A 17,122-nucleotide genomic window follows, 5' to 3' on the forward strand; every position below is an offset into this window, starting at 1 on the left:
ACATCAGTATGTAGGAGCTGCACGGAATAATGGCCTGTAGAAACACAAACAAGCATCAGTGCTGTTGTCACACATATGATTCATCAAACTCACGTATTTGACCACTGCAGATTTACTTTAAATATCATTTAAGACAAACCACATGCAAAGACGAAACCCTGAGGCATCAGACTAGGGTTTGCAAAGAGCCATCGAGAACAACTGTGTAAATTTTACCATCTGTGAGATTGAGAGCAGGTTTTGAAGAACATCACGAAGTCCTCGCTCCACAGGAGACACAAGCAGATAGTCGAACACTGAATTGATGACGACTTCCTTCTCTGGTAGGCCAGGTAGATCTTCAACCATCAGTCCAGCCACCTGCTTTGGAGTGAGATTGTCCAGGGTCTCCAACTAAAGACACACAGAAGAACAAGAGAATATCGGTGACGGGTGAAGTGATGTCAGTGTTATTTGTATAAACCTTCTTTGATGAAATCACATGTGAAGATGTGGAGACATACGGGATCAAAGAGTCTGTTGATGGAGAGCAGATCTGTGAGAGGCACAAACTGAGAGAACGGGCCAAAGTTCTTCTGCAGCCACTCAACACTGTTGTTAGCAGTCGACACACAGCCCGCATCTGACACACACAACACACACAGTGAAATCACCTTCATGAACTCCAGAACCTTCATATGAAACATCTGTGAACCTCCACCTCACCTGTTGTGTTTCTTCTGAGGAAGGGCAGAATGAAGAAGTTCACCATGTTTCTTCCTTGAGTCTCATTGACGAGTGTGACCTCTGACAGACTGAGAAATGGTTGAAAATAATGTTGAACAAGCATCTTATCAGCTCATGACAGTCTTTGTTGAGGAAATCTTTTCTTACATGTGCTGGTAAGTTTGGCAGCTGAGGTTTTTGCTGCTAGTGCACAGCAGTAGGGATGATGACGCAAACGGTAAAAAACGGCTTCAGATATTGAACCAACAACATGCTGATGAAAGGGAGGTCTCGCCATTGGTCAGGACTGATGCGCTCCAGTCTCAGCTCTCCAATCACATCCAGCACTTGGGACACGACATCACCTCTGATTGGCTGAGACTGATGATGTAATGAGGAGGAATTACTGTCAGATTCCCAGTCAGTCTACCAGTGAACAACAGAGGACAGATGTACAAGACTCATTTACCATATTTGCTGCTGCGCTGGAGAAGATGACGAGGGCTCCGTCCAGAACATCATTTGCTTTGGTGAAAAGCAGTTTCCAGATCTCCTTGGAGTAACTTCTGCTGCTGGATAGTTGACACTTCAGGAGTCCAGCCAGGTTTCCAGCAGTGAAGCCTGTGAGCTACAAACACAGATTTCAGCAGTGGACATCAACGTTCAGGAACTATTATGCCGATTCCAGAAACTGCTGAATATTTGGAGGGACTCGGGTTCTTAGATGATCATCAACATCAGCTCATGTGAACCGAGTTTTCTATTCATGGACTTCTTACCGAAGAGCAAGCGTACTGCTGCAGGTCCGCACTACAGGGGGCGCTCACGAGTCCAGCGGACAGGAGAGTCTCGTTACTGTGGAACACATCAGAATTTCATGAGCACTTCCTGTCCCACAGATGATGTCACAGTGTTAAAGTGGAGACAAAGAGTGTTTGCTCGTACCTGTTGAATCCTGAACAAACTCTGGTAGCTGTTAAATCCATCAGAAAACATTAATTAGTGCTACCGGATTTCATTTCTATCTCAGTACAACACCCGTATATCACAATGCAATAGTCAACCAGGTTAAGAGGAAGTAACAGATGTAGAAAATTGACCAACAAAGCTTGTTCAGATTTGTGGACAGATTCCTTCTTTTTCTTGTTGACTACATGGTTAGAGGAAGTCATTGGCATATTCCCAGGTCATATGATCCCAAGATTTATACGGCAAAGTTTATAATTGAGTTTGGGGTAAAATAGGAAGATATGGTTAATTTGGGCAAACAGACAGTAAAGCCAGGAAACATAAGAGGGAATGAAGATTCAGTTCATTGCAACATTCATCAAGGCTCCATTGGACACACTGATTAGTTTGATTTTAGAAACTAACATGTTCTACAAAAGCTCTTACCATTCACAGGAGTGACCAGACACTGAAACAGATGAAAAAGGGAGAAGAAAGTCAAAGACAAAATGTAAAAATAAATGTTTAAAGCAACGTGTGTTTTGAGTTTCGTGAAAAAGTTTTAAACAGTGAATCATAGTGAGGAAATGTGTAGGACTGAACAAGACAGAGATGGAACGTATGCTAAAAACAAACTCTTACTGTTGGAGGTTCAGGAAGTGAACAGTCTGAAAGTAAGACAAACATTTATTAATTAATTCCATCTGAAGTAATTAGAAACATGCTGATCTTCTAGAGGATTCAACAGCAAGAAGTGAGGAAGATCAAGGATAACCTCTTGCTCCATTCTGCTTGAGTTCTCCAGTTGTGTGCAAGATCAAAGTCTCCACCTCTGTAGGCAGGGAAGGTAAAGCCTGAAACAGCCTCTGGAATCTGAGAAAGAACAGCAGAATTACAGCAGATCTCAGTGCAAGAGACGCCAGAGACTCAATATCATGTACCAAATACACTTACATCAGTATGTAGGAGCTGCACGGAATAATGGCCTGTAGAAACACAAACAAGCATCAGTGCTGTTGTCACACATATGATTCATCAAACTCACGTATTTGACCACTGCAGATTTACTTTAAATATCATTTAAGACAAACCACATGCAAAGACGAAACCCTGAGGCATCAGACTAGGGTTTGCAAAGAGCCATCGAGAACAACTGTGTAAATTTTACCATCTGTGAGATTGAGAGCAGGTTTTGAAGAACATCAGGAAGTCCTCGCTCCACAGGAGACACAAGCAGATAGTCGAACACTGAATTGATGACGACTTCCTTCTCTGGTAGGCCAGGTAGATCTTCAACCATCAGTCCAGCCACCTGCTTTGGAGTGAGATTGTCCAGGGTCTCCAACTAAAGACACACAGAAGAACAAGAGAATATCGGTGATGGGTGAAGTGATGTCAGTGTTATTTGTATAAACCTTCTTTGATGAAATCACATGTGAAGATGTGGAGACATACAGGATCAAAGAGTCTGTTGATGGAGAGCAGATCTGTGAGAGGCACAAACTGAGAGAACGGGCCAAAGTTCTTCTGCAGCCACTCAACACTGTTGTTAGCAGTCGACACACAGCCCGCATCTGACACACACAACACACACAGTGAAATCACCTTCATGAACTCCAGAACCTTCATATGAAACATCTGTGAACCTCCACCTCACCTGTTGTGTTTCTTCTGAGGAAGGGCAGAATGAAGAAGTTCACCATGTTTCTTCCTTGAGTCTCATTGAGGAGTGTGACCTCTGACAGACTGAGAAATGGTTGAAAATAATGTTGAACAAGCATCTTATCAGCTCATGACAGTCTTGAGCTATTGTTGAGGATATCTTTTCTTACATGTGCTGGTAAGTTTGGCAGCTGAGGTTTTTGCTGCTAGTGCACAGCAGTAGGGACGATGACGCAAACGGTAAAAACGGCTTCAGATATTGACCCAACAACATGCTGATGAAAGGGAGGTCTCGCCATTGGTCAGGACTGATGCGCTCCAGTCTCAGCTCTCCAATCACATCCAGCACTTGGGACACGACATCACCTCTGATTGGCTGAGACTGATGATGTAATGAGGAGGAATTACTGTCAGATTCCCAGTCAGTCTACCAGTGAACAACAGAGGACAGATGTACAAGACTCATTTACCATATTTGCTGCTGCGCTGGAGAAGATGATGAGGGCTCCGTCCAGAACATCATTTGCTTTGGTGAAAAGCAGTTTCCAGATCTCCTTGGAGTAACTTCTGCTGCTGGATAGTTGACACTTCAGGAGTCCAGCCAGGTTTCCAGCAGTGAAGCCTGTGAGCTACAAACACAGATTTCAGCAGTGGACATCAACGTTCAGGAACTATTATGCCGATTCCAGAAACTGCTGAATATTTGGAGGGACTCGGGTTCTTAGATGATCATCAACATCAGCTCATGTGAACCGAGTTTTCTATTCATGGACTTCTTACCGAAGAGCAAGCGTACTGCTGCAGGTCCGCACTACAGGGGGCGCTCACGAGTCCAGCGGACAGGAGAGTCTCGTTACTGTGGAACACATCAGAATTTCATGAGCACTTCCTGTCCCACAGATGATGTCACAGTGTTAAAGTGGAGAAAAAGAGTGTTTGCTCGTACCTGTTGACTCCTGAACAAACTCTGGTAGCTGTTAAATCCATCAGAAAACATTAATTAGTGCTACCGGATTTCATTTCTATCTCAGTACAACACCCGTATATCACAATGCAATAGTCAACCAGGTTAAGAGGAAGTAACAGATGTAGAAGAAATTGACCAACAAAGCTTGTTCAGATTTGTGGACAGATTCCTTCTTTTTCTTGTTGACTTCATGGTTAGAGGAAGTCATTGGCATATTCCCAGGTCATATGATCCCAAGATTTATACGGCAAAGTTTATAATTGAGTTTGGGGTAAAATAGGAAGATATGGTTAATTTGGGCGAACAGTAAAGCCAGGAAACATACTGTAAGAGGGAATGAAGATTCAGTTCATTGCAACATTCATCAAGGCTCCATTAGACACACTGATTAGTTTGATTTTAGAAACTAACATGTTCTACAAAAGCTCTTACCATTCACAGGAGTGACCAGACACTGAAACAGATGAAAAAGGGAGAAGAAAGTCAAAGACAAAATGTAAAAATAAATGTTTAAAAAGCAACGTGTGTTTTGAGTTTCGTGAAAAAGTTTTAAACAGTGAATCATAGTGAGGAAATGTGTAGGACTGAACAAGACAGAGATGGAACGTATGCTAAAAACAAACTCTTACTGTTGGAGGTTCAGGAAGTGAACAGTCTGAAAGTAAGACAAACATTTATTAATTAATTCCATCTGAAGTAATTAGAAACATGCTGATCTTCTAGAGGATTCAACAGCAAGAAGTGAGGAAGATCAAGGATAACCTCTTGCTCCATTCTGCTTGAGTTCTCCAGTTGTGTGCAAGATCAAAGTCTCCACCTCTGTAGGCAGGGAAGGTAAAGCCTGAAACAGCCTCTGGAATCTGAGAAAGAACAGCAGAATTACAGCAGATCTCAGTGCAAGAGATGCCAGAGACTCAATATCATGTACCAAATGCACTTACATCAGTATGTAGGAGCTGCACGGAATAATGGCCTGTAGAAACACACAAACAAGCATCAGTGCTGTTGTCACACATATGATTCATCAAACTCACGTATTTGACCACTGCAGATTTACTTTAAATATCATTTAAGACAAACCACATGCAAAGACGAAACCCTGAGGCATCAGACTAGGGTTTGCAAAGAGCCATCGAGAACAACTGTGTAAATTTTACCATCTGTGAGATTGAGAGCAGGTTTTGAAGAACATCAGGAAGTCCTCGCTCCACAGGAGACACAAGCAGATAGTCGAACACTGTATTGATGACGACTTCCTTCTCTGGTAGACCAGGTAGATCTTCAACCATCAGTCCAGCCACCTGCTTTGGAGTGAGATTGTCCAGGGTCTCCAACTAAACACACACAGAAGAACAAGAGAATATCGGTGACGGGTGAAGTGATGTCAGTGTTATTTGTATAAACCTTCTTTGATGAAATCACATGTGAAGATGTGGAGACATACGGGATCAAAGAGTCTGTTGATGGAGAGCAGATCTGTGAGAGGCACAAACTGAGAGAACGGGCCAAAGTTCTTCTGCAGCCACTCAACACTGTTGTTAGCAGTCGACACACAGCCCGCATCTGGCACACACAACACACACAGTGAAATCACCTTCATGAACTCCAGAACCTTCATATGAAACATCTGTGAACCTCCACCTCACCTGGTTGTGTTTCTTCTGAGGAAGGGCAGAATGAAGAAGTTCACCATGTTTCTTCCTTGAGTCTCATTGACGAGTGTGACCTCTGACAGACTGAGAAATGGTTGAAAATAATGTTGAACAAGCATCTTATCAGCTCATGACAGTCTTGAGCTATTGTTGAGGAAATCTTTTCTTACATGTGCTGGTAAGTTTGGCAGCTGAGGTTTTTGCTGCTAGTGCACAGCAGTAGGGACGATGACGCAAACGGTAAAAACGGCTTCAGATATTGACCCAACAACATGCTGATGAAAGGGAGGTCTCGCCATTGGTCAGGACTGATGCGCTCCAGTCTCAGCTCTCCAATCACATCCAGCACTTGGGACACGACATCACCTCTGATTGGCTGAGACTGATGATGTAATGAGAAGGAATTACTGTCAGATTCCCAGTCAGTCTACCAGTGAACAACAGAGGACAGATGTACAAGACTCATTTACCATATTTGCTGCTGCGCTGGAGAAGATGACGAGGGCTCCGTCCAGAACATCATTTGCTTTGGTGAAAAGCAGTTTCCAGATCTCCTTGGAGTAACTTCTGCTGCTGGATAGTTGACACTTCAGGAGTCCAGCCAGGTTTCCAGCAGTGAAGCCTGTGAGCTACAAACACAGATTTCAGCAGTGGACATCAACGTTCAGGAACTATTATGCCGATTCCAGAAACAGCTGAATATTTGGAGGGACTCAGGTTCTTAGATGATCATCAACATCAGCTCATGTGAACTGAGTTTTCTATTCATGGACTTCTTACCGAAGAGCAAGCGTACTGCTGCAGGTCCGCACTACATGGGGCGCTCACGAGTCCAGCGGACAGGAGAGTCTCGTTACTGTGGGGCAGATAATCTCTTTTCATTATTTTTATTTACTTTGAATTGTATTTTTACTCAGTGAAAATTCCAAAATGAACAGTACCTGCTGATTCCATTACAAATTGAGGTTTCTGTAAAAGTAAATTAAAAAGGAAAATAAGATAAACAGACAGCACATTTTTTAATTGACTGTGCATTGTTTTTTCTTTGTGATACTTTACAGCTTAAACAATATTTCACTTACCATTGACTGATGTTGAAATACACTGCAAAGTACATGACCACAAATCAATAATAGATTATTAAGTACCTTTCTTTTATGTTTATGAAAATATCAATCCATGAAATTTAATCTTGTGTTTCTTACCGTAACAGGTGAAGGAAAACAGCCTGTTAAAAACACAATAGTAAAATCTCAAGGTTATAGCATAGAAATATGTGTCAATCAAAACTGTAGCTTAGAGACTAAATTTGCTGACTAAGAATATATTTAGTTAGTCTGCCATAATTTTATTTGTTTTGTTTGTGTGCATGTATCTGTACCAGGAGGTGCCATCTGTTCCAGATGACTTGTGTAGTTCTTGATGGTTTCCATCATGTGTGGAGGAACCACAGACTCCTGCAGCCTCTGAACCCTGAAAGAGAGAGAAATCATGTGAAACTGGGCCTTGACTGAAGCAGTGCAGAAACAGTAAAAGAAAAAAAGTAATATTATATAAAAACGTCTAACTAGCTTTCTAATCTTTTTGTATCTTTTGTATCTATCTGTTTTCTTTTCATTTATCATACAATTAACAAAAGCAAAAAAAGACCTCTAACACCAGCTTGCTCTAGTCTTTTTCTATTCTATCTGTTTTCTTTTTAGACCAATATCTAATCTTCCTTTTATAGGCAAAATTATAGAAAAGGTAGTTTTTAATCAGCTGAACAAATACTTAAACTCAAATGGATAACTGGACAATTTTCAATCTGGTTTCCAACTGCATCACAGCACAGAGACAGCACTCATTAAGATAATAAATGATATTTGCTTAAATTCTGACTCTGGCAAAATTTCAGTGCTGGTATTACTAGATCTAAGTGCTGCTTTTGACACGGTCGATCATAACATACTACTAGAGAGACTGGAAAACTGGGTCGGGCTTTCTGGGATGGTACTCAAATGGTTCAGGTCATACTTAGAAGGGAGAGGTTATTATGTGAATATAGGAGAGCATAAGTCTAAGTGGACACCCATGACATGCGGAGTCCCTCAAGGCTCAATTCTTGCACCGCTCTTGTTTAGCCTGTATATGCTCCCACTAAGTCAAATAATGAGAAAGAACCAAATTGCCCATTACAGCTATGCTGATGATACACAGATTTACCTAGCCTTATAGCAAAATGACTACAGCCCCATTGACTCCCTCTGCCAATGTATTGATGAAATTAATAGTTGGATGTGTCAGAACTTTCTTCAGTTAAACAAGGAAAAAACTGAAGTTATTGCATCTGGAAACAAAGATGAATTTCTCAAGGTGAATGCATACCTTGACTCTAGGGGACAAAAAACTAAAAATCAAGTCAGGAATCTTGGTGTGATTCTGGAGACAGACCTTAGTTTCAGTAGTCATGTCAAAGCAGTAACTAAATCAGCATACTATCATCTAAAAAACATTGCAAGAATTAGATGTTTTGTTTCCACTCAAGACTTGGAGAAACTTGTTCATGCCTTTATCACCAGCAGGGTGGACTACTGTAATGGTCTCCTTACCGGCCTTCCCAAAAAGACCATTAGACAGCTGCAGCTCATCCAGAACGCTGCTGCCAGGATTCTGACTAGAACCAGAAAATCTGAGCATATCACACCAGTCCTCAGGTCCTTACACTGGCTTCCAGTTACATTTAGGATTGATTTTAAAGTACTTTTACTCGTTTATAAATCACTCAATGACCTAGGACCAAAATATATTGCAGATATGTTCACTGAATATAAACCTAACAGAGCACTCAGATCATTAGGATCGAGTCAGTTAGAAATACCGAGGGTTCACACAAAACAAGGAGAATCTGCTTTTAGTTATTATGCCGCACGCAGTTGGAACCAGCTTCCAGAAGAGATCAGATGTGCTAAAACAGCTTAAATCTAGACTCAAAACTCATCTGTTTAGCTGTGCATTTATTGAATGAGCACTGTGCGATGTTCGAACTGATTGCACTGTATTTTACATATTCACTATATTTTATGTAAAATAATTTTTTTATTTTTAATTGTTTTAAATTCATTTTAAATAAGTCAATTTTTAAATCATTTCCAAAGTTTTAAAATTGCTTGTTTTATTTTTGTTATTATTTTTATTCATGATTATTTTACTTTCTTTTATGTAAAGTACTTTGAATTACCATTGTGTACGAAATGTGCTATATAAAAAAAACTTGCATTGCCTTGCCTTGCCTTTTATTGATTATATTATTTAAAAGCCCTTGCTATATGTACTGCATTTAATCTAACTGAGACTTGTTATAGCACTTGTATATCATTGCTCCTTTGTTGATTTTGATTGCTTCCATTGTCCTCATTTGTAAGTCGCTTTGGATAAAAGCATCTGCTAAATGACTAAATGTAAAATGTAAATGTAGTATAAAAAGTTTTACTTACATCTGCTGGTATGATGAGCACTCCAAACCCATCTGACAAAAAAGCAAAATGTGGGAAAAAAATTCACCTTACTCCAAAGCAATTAAATGTGCTGCAATCTGTCCACAGACAGACAGTCTTTGGCATAGATGCTCTTACCTGGCCAGCGAGCATGATGAGATATCCAAGCATCTCAAGCAGTCCACGGTCTTCAGGAGAAGCAAGGATATGATCAAAAACTATGTTTATGATAACACTTTTCTCTGGCAGACCTGCAAAATCCTCAACTATGAGTTCAGCTGTCTGTCTGGGGGAGAGAACCACCAGTGCATCAATCTGAAATACACAAAGAAACATTTCATTTAACAGACAAACAGAAATAGAATTATCAATCACATTAAACAGAGAATAGAGCTTAATCTTTGTTTTAGAAACAGAATAGAACAAGCTGAAATGCAGCAGATGTTCTTGTCAGTGGCAATGTGGGTAACTCACAGCGTTGAAGTCTTGGTTCAGCTGGTACATTTCCCTCAATGTGGCAAACTGTGAAAATCCACCAAAATTCAGAGTAATCCAGATGCTGCTGTTCTCTGCAGGGCAGCCACCTGAAAACATGTTGAGTACATATATTTATAGATGGATAGATGGATACATTGGGTGGATAAACAGATAGATGGATAGATGTACCTGAAACATTTTGTCGGCTCAGGAAGGGTCTAATGAAATACTGATAAACATCCTGCACACCTTCTTCTGACACCAGGAGCGTGTTATCACTGAGTTCTGAAACACTGAAAGGACAGCATGTAGGTCAGGTGAGTGTGGAGGTCAGTTGAGAACAGAGTTCATCGGGTGGGATTAGCACTTATGCGTGCAGTGGACGTACAGTATCTGGAAGGTCTGGCAGCTGAACTCTTTGTGACTGAGGCAAGTGAGATATTCTGGAGTCAGTGTGGAGAGAAGAGGCTTTAACTTGATCTGGAACCATAATCTCACAAACGACTCTCCTGCAAGTTGCTCATTGTGAAGGTGTCATGAACCATTTGGTCCAGGATGTCACTGAAGGGGGAAATCTGGGAACTGAAGTTCTGGGCAAGAAACAACATGCAAACAGGAATTAAATAAAATACTGGATTCTACTCAGCTGATGTGAGATCTGGAAGTTCTTACGGTCATAGAGAGCTGCTGCAGTAGAGCGTTAAGGTTCTGGGAGAGATGCAGGAGGACACTTGAGAGCGTCTCCTCGTTGAGCGTGAGGTTTGAGCGTGCTGCGCAGTGCAGGACAGTGGCCACATTTTCCACCAGGTCCGTCAGCTAGGAAGACAAACACACTGTGTGAGATATGATATGAAATCGTAATGCCATGCCAGCAAAGAACATGCTTGGAATAATGTGTATGTATGTTTCCAGCATGCGTTTAGCTTACCCCACAAGTTCTATTATCAATAAAGACGCTGCAGATGTCCTGACTTTCATTCTGGGCTCCAGTTCCCATCCCCGTCTCAATGTAGCTAAAGAAAACACGTTCCCATTACTTTATCACAGGAAGCTGATATAACTATGCCAGTACTAGCGTAGTAAACTCACAACTGGTTATGGAAGACAGCCGTGAGGTTGGGGTGGATTTCTATCTGGCCGGGAGGAAGGAATCGCCGGAGTATGGGAGAAACCACATGCGTGAACCAGTCGTTAACATTCATGGGGTCAAAAGTGACCGGCTGTTGGCTGGAATTCTGCTTGAATGGCGCAGCAAGCTCAGCGAGCGTCAGGTTGATCATGGCCTGCACCAAAGTGGTGCTCCGCATGCTGCTAAAGTTTTGCAAGGAAGAGAGCAGACAGCAGAATTCAGGAGATGGGGTTTGGGTTTTTAATGCCTTACAGAATGTGTGTTTGTGCGTTACCTGCTTCGTCAAGGACACAAACTGTCTAACAAAACTCCTGACAGGACTAAATGCCGTCATGAATCCATTCAGCGCCTGAAGCCACACATCAGACCAGGTTAATCGTTCAATATCACAGTCTCTTAAACATTTACTTATTTACTCATCTACATCAGGGCTGGGCAACCCTGGCCTTCAGGATACACCTTCCTGCAGAGTTCATCTTCACCAATAATCAAACAAAACCATGTATAACTTTCTAGTAATCCTGAAGACCTTGGCTAGCTTATTCCAGTAGGTTTGATTAAGGTTGGACCTGAAATCTGCAGGAAAGTGGTTCTTGAGATCAAAAGTTGCCCAGCCATGATTTACATCCAGGATACTGTGACTGGCATGATTCTTGCCTTTCCAAGAGGGTCCTGAGGTGAGGCAGATGGAACGGTGCTCATATAATATGCTGTGCCATTGTTTGAAGGCCATGGATCCTCAGAGGGCAACATAGTAGAAAGCAAACTCTGAAACACCAGGCCGAGGGAGCTGTCTGTCAAGCCCACCTCCTCCGGATGAAGGAGTAGCTCTGCCTTCTGTTCTGGACTCAAGAGGTGCAAAACCTCCAGCTGAAAAGACAGGGAAGAACTTCAGAACATCTCCAGGACATCAGCACAGAGCTGAGGATGCCATCGAATGACCATCAGGATAACATCCGATGTGAGATGGAGTGTTCCTACCCCGCTGAAAAACATGTTGATGGATGTGAAGTCTCGCACTTGAGCCATGACCGAGAACAATCCGAAGTTCTTCATGAGCCAGTCCTCAGTACTGTCCTCTGGATCTACACAACCTACAACAACAAAAACATAGAATCAGACTACTTAAACCTGCACAAAAACCCTCACAGAACACAAAACTCCAGTGCAAGAGATGAAGTGTTACCTGAGGATGTATTTCTAGAGAGAAACGGGTACATGAAGAAAGAATAGATCCACTTCTGTCGCACTGGATCCAGACCGGAGAAATGCTGACTCAACTCCTTTACACTATGCACACAACAAAGCACACACAATCAAACACACACATACACAATGAAGCCCTCATTCATATTCTGCTTCTAGTGTTTTAAATGCACTTGTGTGTGTTTTCATACACTATCTGATAGGCGCTGCAGCTGAAGTTTCTGTTGCTGAGGCATGTGAGGAAGTTTCTGGAGATGGACGACAGCAGAGGAGTGAGTTTGATGTCCAGCCACGCTCTGATCACGTGATCCTCGTTCATACTGATGCCTCCCGATAGATCCATGACCGGCACACCGGCCACACTGGAGCGCTGCGAGACAGACATCGTCACGGCGGAGCCGCAGCATTGAAGGCTCATGGGATATGTGTGTATTTGTGAGTTTTGGTGTACCATGAAGGAGTAGACATCCAGAGCGGCGCTGATGAGTCCCTTCAGGTGAAGGATGTGGTCTGCATTAGGCTCTGATGGGACGCCAGCACATGTCAGGAAGTTCCGCGTGGGACCGTCCAACTGAGAAACCAATAAAAACAGCGCAGATTGAGAATGAGAGTTTACGGCATTAAATGTGGGTTAGAGTCCCATTTAAGGGAAGTTCACTCTGCAACCATACTTGCAATGCCCCTGGGCATCTATATCAGACACTAAGTCCTTTCAAAAATCCTGATATCTCAAAAACTGCTTGCCACTGTCATGTTTAACTCATTAACGTACCTAACAACTTAACATATTTAAATACAGCAACTTATACTCAAACAGCATTAAAAAAGCTTATATTTCAGGCTGGAGTTTGGGTTCCTTGCTACTGTCACCTCTGGCTTTTAAAAGATACTTAATATTCTGTCATGTTATTGATTCAACTGCACTGACACTATTAGAAGAGAACAAAACTGAATTGATCTGAATAACAACACATTTCCCTTGTGTAAAGCTGCTTTTTATTATATAAAGCAGGGGTTTTCAACCTGTGCGGCACCTGTCAAGGAGCACCAGATAATCAATAAACACACACACAATCACTAAAGAATATATGAAAACAAATCATAAAACATCCACCAATCAACAATCTGACTCCCACTGCTAGTCGGCACAGTTAGAGCAGAGTTGGCTCCAGTATCAGTCACACTTATTGACAGTGTAAGCTGATTAACAGTTAGCCGTGTCGGAAATTCAACCACGGATAGGCATGTTGTTATCTCAGAAACACGCTCAGCCATCACACTGAATCAGGTAAACTGGTTATATATTTATGTTTCAGTATAATTACGCACGCTATACCAAGAGGCAGTTCTAAACCCTTTTTAGGTGGGTTTCAGCCCCCCATCTGTCACCTTAGCCCCCCAAAACTATCTTAACGATCAGGCCAGTGCTGCTTCCTCAAGAAAGTGTCACGTGTTTTAAGTCTTGTCAGTTTAAACACTAAAGTAATGTTAAGCCATTTAAGCCCAAGACATCTCAATGCAGTACTCCCGCGCTGTGATAAAGCGTTTATATGCGCACCGCGCGCACACATGTGAAGTGCACAAACAAATAGCCTTCTCAGACAGCAGGTGAATACCAATAGTTGTCTTGACAAGTATCCTTGTAAGCACGATCGGTTGTTTTAAGTGAAAGTATACAGTAAAGAAAATATCAAATTTACATCAATATGTATGGATCTGTGCATTTCTTTTGTAAATAATGTTAATCAAAAAGAGCAAAAGAAAAATTGTTCGCTGCCTTAATAGCTTTAATGGATATTTGCATTTATGTCATTGTTAAAAAAAGTAATTCGGGGTGAATAATGGGGGGGGGGTGAAATTAGACAAACTTGGGGGGGCACATGTCCTAAAAGGTTTAAAACCCCTGATATAAAGTGCTATATGAATAAATCTGACGACTTGATTTTAGATTTTGCCTCTATCCTACTGTTCAGAGCTCAACAGGAGATGGGGTTACAATATATACAATATCTACAATATTTATTTAATGTACTGTCGAATGCTTACAGATGTCATTAAACTTCAGTTCACATATTAGCTAATGCTCATTTTTACATTTACAAATGTTGTGAAAATATAGCTTATAGGCACTTCACAAACTATTCCCATTAATATATTCATTACCTCATAATCACAGTCTGTAAAGATCATATATTTGGTCTTTGTTTGTTGTGTTGACTTCTACTATTTGCACATCTTAAATCATTTATTGATAATTTGTTCATGTTTTTGCAGTACCCAATCTAAAGTGGAAACTATTCATCAATTGTAAAGGTTTATGAACATTTACTAATCATTAGTACCTTTATGAGCAGTCATTTGATGGCAAAAAGTGTCCCAAGTGACCGTAATTCACCATATTTTCACATCTTAACAAATCATTTATTAATCATCTGTTCATGTTTTTGCAGAACCCAATCTAAAGTGGAAACTATTCATCATTTGTAAATGTTTATAAACAATGGCACTGGACTTTTAGCTACTTTAACAACATTTGTGTAAAGGGTGGTTAGTTAAGTTTAGCTAAATGATTGCTAAAGACATTACACACATTGTAATAAACATTGTTTTTATGACCTCAACACTTATATTAGTATACTATTGTGTATCATTAAACAGAATATTCCTTGAGTCATACATCAACAGGAGGGGGACAAACAAAAACACATTTTCAAGAAAATGCTTCATTTATCAAAACAATGCAATATAAACAGATTGAATCGTGTTTTCTTATATTAATCTTATTGACCCCTATCATTTGTGTCTATCTCCAGTTATGTTCAGCTATTGTCTTGTTAATGGATTTGGTTAGTCATTGTATCACCTCCGAGAACTCTGTCATTTTATTAATTCCAATGCTAAAAAAGGCATTCAATTTCTTTAGATAACTTCACTCATCTTGCATTATTGTTTAGTTCATGGTGAGTGCTTGTTTAGCTCTGCTGGTCCAAACAGACAAAACTCTCCAACAAAGAACAATCTAAAAATATCTTATGTGCGTGTGTCTGAACTCACATCAGTGCATTGTTCTGCTGTAAGCCCAGCACTCGTTCCACAGGTTTGACTGTAAATCATGAAATGAGATGAGATTAATGTGGGCAGAGGGAGGAGATGGAGCTGAATGGAAAGTGATCAATAGGTCATGATGAATGAAAGTCAGAAATGTTAAGTCATTTCACAACAATAACATAAAACACAAGAAAGACTGCATTCTGGATGGGTCCTTTTGTCTCAAAAGTTTCTATAGGTTACATAATGGAAATATTTGAAGTGTTTCACCCACCTCTGCACCACTGAACACAAGGTGCCTGAAAACAGAGAGAGACAGAGAGTCATATCTTACATCTGTCATAATGTACACTTAGCTGGACATAAACTCAAAATAAACTCTGACAGAGAGATCAAGCCTGCATTTAATCTGTGTATTAAACAGCTACTACCAAATGGATTCCACATATATTAATCAGAGTCTGGACGATTTAATTCTGTGGGAAGGACAGTCAGACATGTAACTACAGTAGCACAGCTATGGAGGAAAACACTTGAGAGAGCACATTATAAATGAAATTATTAACGTCATTATTATCAAGTATTTAAAAGACAACACTGGCCAATCAATAAGCTGTTTAAATGAAATAACCAACCTGTGCATTTTCCCAGACACTTATAGCATGGACATTATGCACCTGTTTGCTGATTAGTGTGCTTTTTTTTATTAATGTGTTCAAATATAAGTGATAATTGTGGACTCACCGAAAGCCATCGCTCCCACATACAGGAGCAGGAAAATAAGAGGCGTTCTCATGAGGCCTGATATGCTTCCCTAAGACGCTCCTGTGAAATTCAGCTCTTAGGGAAACAGACACAACGCCAGATTAATGGAATGCTTATTTCTCAGATGATTGTTAAATTTAATGAAGTCTCAAGCTTTCAGCTTGTTATGACATACATTACAAGAAAGATTTTACAGCTGCTTGAAGAAGAGATAAAAACAACCCTGAAATGACACACACACAAACACATTTTAATACTTTTATCTTTTGAAATAATTTTTTTTATTACATTTTTTTTTATATAAAATTAACAACTATTGTCAACATAGATAATAATCAGAAATGTTTCTTGAGCAGCAAATCATCATATTAGAATGATTTCTGAAGATCATGTGACACTGAAGACTGAAGTAATGATGCTTAAAATATAATATAATATAATATAATATAATATAATATAATTACAAACACAGAATCACATCACATACTAAATATAATATAATATAATATAATATAATATAATATAATATAATCTGTGGGTGGTGTGGCGTCATGTGTTGGATTACAAACACAGAAGCGCAGCACATTCTCACACACATCTCTGTGGTACCACACTGAACACAACAGAGCCACAGCTGGTTAAACCGGTTGAGTGAGGAGATCGCTGCAGCTATTCATGCCAAAAAGGCTTAACATCACACTCCTGAGTCACACTCACTCACTCACTCTTTAAGACAAATGAACAATCAAACCCAAAAATAATGGCATTCTGCCTCTCGTGCTTATGACTGACTTATGAAACATGAAGTGCGAATAAGTGTCTGTGTGTATCGGGAAGGAAGGAAATCATGAAGATAATATGAAACTTTGCAGGTTATAGGTAGGCCTATAGCCTATATTTCTTTTTCTTTTTTTTTAAGCCATTCCTACAACTATATCAGTCTCAAAAACTGACTAGTAAACAGTAAATTTAGAGTAATAATAGATTTGATCTGATGGAAACACATGATTTTATATAAAACTTCGGTTTCACCTTATTTTGATGGTCCCTTTAATACATTCTGTTGACTGTAAGTAATATTTCTCTC

At 40.3% G+C, this 17,122-nt stretch overlaps 3 protein-coding genes across 3 annotated transcripts; all 3 read right to left on the minus strand.

Moving 5' to 3' along the window:
- Positions 1–3,003: 3,003 nt before the first annotated feature.
- Positions 3,004–5,909, minus strand: LOC109087270. The gene is made up of 12 exons (XM_042716046.1): positions 5,727–5,909; positions 5,440–5,616; positions 5,224–5,255; positions 5,045–5,142; positions 4,912–4,937; positions 4,715–4,736; positions 4,262–4,289; positions 4,096–4,171; positions 3,786–3,944; positions 3,486–3,697; positions 3,311–3,399; positions 3,004–3,227 (listed from the first exon to the last, which is right to left on the minus strand). Exons 1-12 carry the CDS (start codon positions 5,907–5,909, stop codon positions 3,055–3,057), a joined length of 1,275 nt encoding a protein of 424 aa, XP_042571980.1. The 3' UTR covers positions 3,004–3,054.
- Positions 5,910–5,924: 15 nt separating this feature from the next.
- Positions 5,925–11,203, minus strand: LOC122135797. The gene is made up of 16 exons (XM_042716047.1): positions 10,977–11,203; positions 10,816–10,900; positions 10,560–10,703; positions 10,276–10,477; positions 10,077–10,180; positions 9,885–9,994; positions 9,549–9,725; positions 9,411–9,442; positions 7,316–7,407; positions 7,140–7,162; positions 7,017–7,038; positions 6,876–6,903; positions 6,715–6,790; positions 6,405–6,563; positions 6,105–6,316; positions 5,925–6,018 (listed from the first exon to the last, which is right to left on the minus strand). Exons 6-16 carry the CDS (start codon positions 9,912–9,914, stop codon positions 5,925–5,927), a joined length of 945 nt encoding a protein of 314 aa, XP_042571981.1. The 5' UTR covers positions 9,915–9,994; positions 10,077–10,180; positions 10,276–10,477; positions 10,560–10,703; positions 10,816–10,900; positions 10,977–11,203.
- Positions 11,204–11,637: 434 nt separating this feature from the next.
- LOC122135798 lies at positions 11,638–16,252 on the minus strand. The gene is made up of 8 exons (XM_042716048.1): positions 16,015–16,252; positions 15,545–15,569; positions 15,277–15,325; positions 12,674–12,793; positions 12,414–12,592; positions 12,203–12,306; positions 11,998–12,110; positions 11,638–11,886 (listed from the first exon to the last, which is right to left on the minus strand). Exons 1-8 carry the CDS (start codon positions 16,064–16,066, stop codon positions 11,638–11,640), a joined length of 891 nt encoding a protein of 296 aa, XP_042571982.1. The 5' UTR covers positions 16,067–16,252.
- Between the last annotated feature and the right edge of the window lie 870 nt (positions 16,253–17,122).

Source organism: Cyprinus carpio, chromosome B1, assembly GCF_018340385.1.
Source record: "Cyprinus carpio isolate SPL01 chromosome B1, ASM1834038v1, whole genome shotgun sequence".
NCBI lineage: Eukaryota > Metazoa > Chordata > Actinopteri > Cypriniformes > Cyprinidae > Cyprinus > Cyprinus carpio.

Bases quoted from the DNA above. Each gene is read 5' to 3' on its own strand.
- LOC109087270 (XM_042716046.1), bottom strand. From the start codon at position 5,909: ATGTTTCATATGAAGGTTCTGGAGTTCATGAAGGTGATTTCACTGTGT. The intron at 4,737-4,911 runs GTAAGAGTTTGT...CATCTGTTTCAG, and splicing joins CACTTCCTGAACCTCCAACA to TGTCTGGTCACTCCTGTGAA. The intron at 3,698-3,785 runs GTAAATGAGTCT...TTACATCATCAG, and splicing joins CCAGCGCAGCAGCAAATATG to TCTCAGCCAATCAGAGGTGA.
- LOC122135797 (XM_042716047.1), bottom strand. From the start codon at position 9,914: ATGTACCAGCTGAACCAAGACTTCAACGCT. The intron at 7,408-9,410 runs GTAAGTAAAACT...TCTCTCTTTCAG, and splicing joins TGCTCATCATACCAGCAGAT to GGTTCAGAGGCTGCAGGAGT. The intron at 7,163-7,315 runs GTACAGATACAT...TGTTTTTAACAG, and splicing joins GGAACAGATGGCACCTCCTG to GCTGTTTTCCTTCACCTGTT.
- LOC122135798 (XM_042716048.1), bottom strand. From the start codon at position 16,066: ATGAGAACGCCTCTTATTTTCCTGCTCCTGTATGTGGGAGCGATGGCT. The intron at 12,794-15,276 runs GTGAGTTCAGAC...TTGGTTTCTCAG, and splicing joins CAGCAGAACAATGCACTGAT to TTGGACGGTCCCACGCGGAA. The intron at 12,307-12,413 runs GTATGAAAACAC...TTGTGTGCATAG, and splicing joins TGCAGCGCCTATCAGATAGT to TGTAAAGGAGTTGAGTCAGC.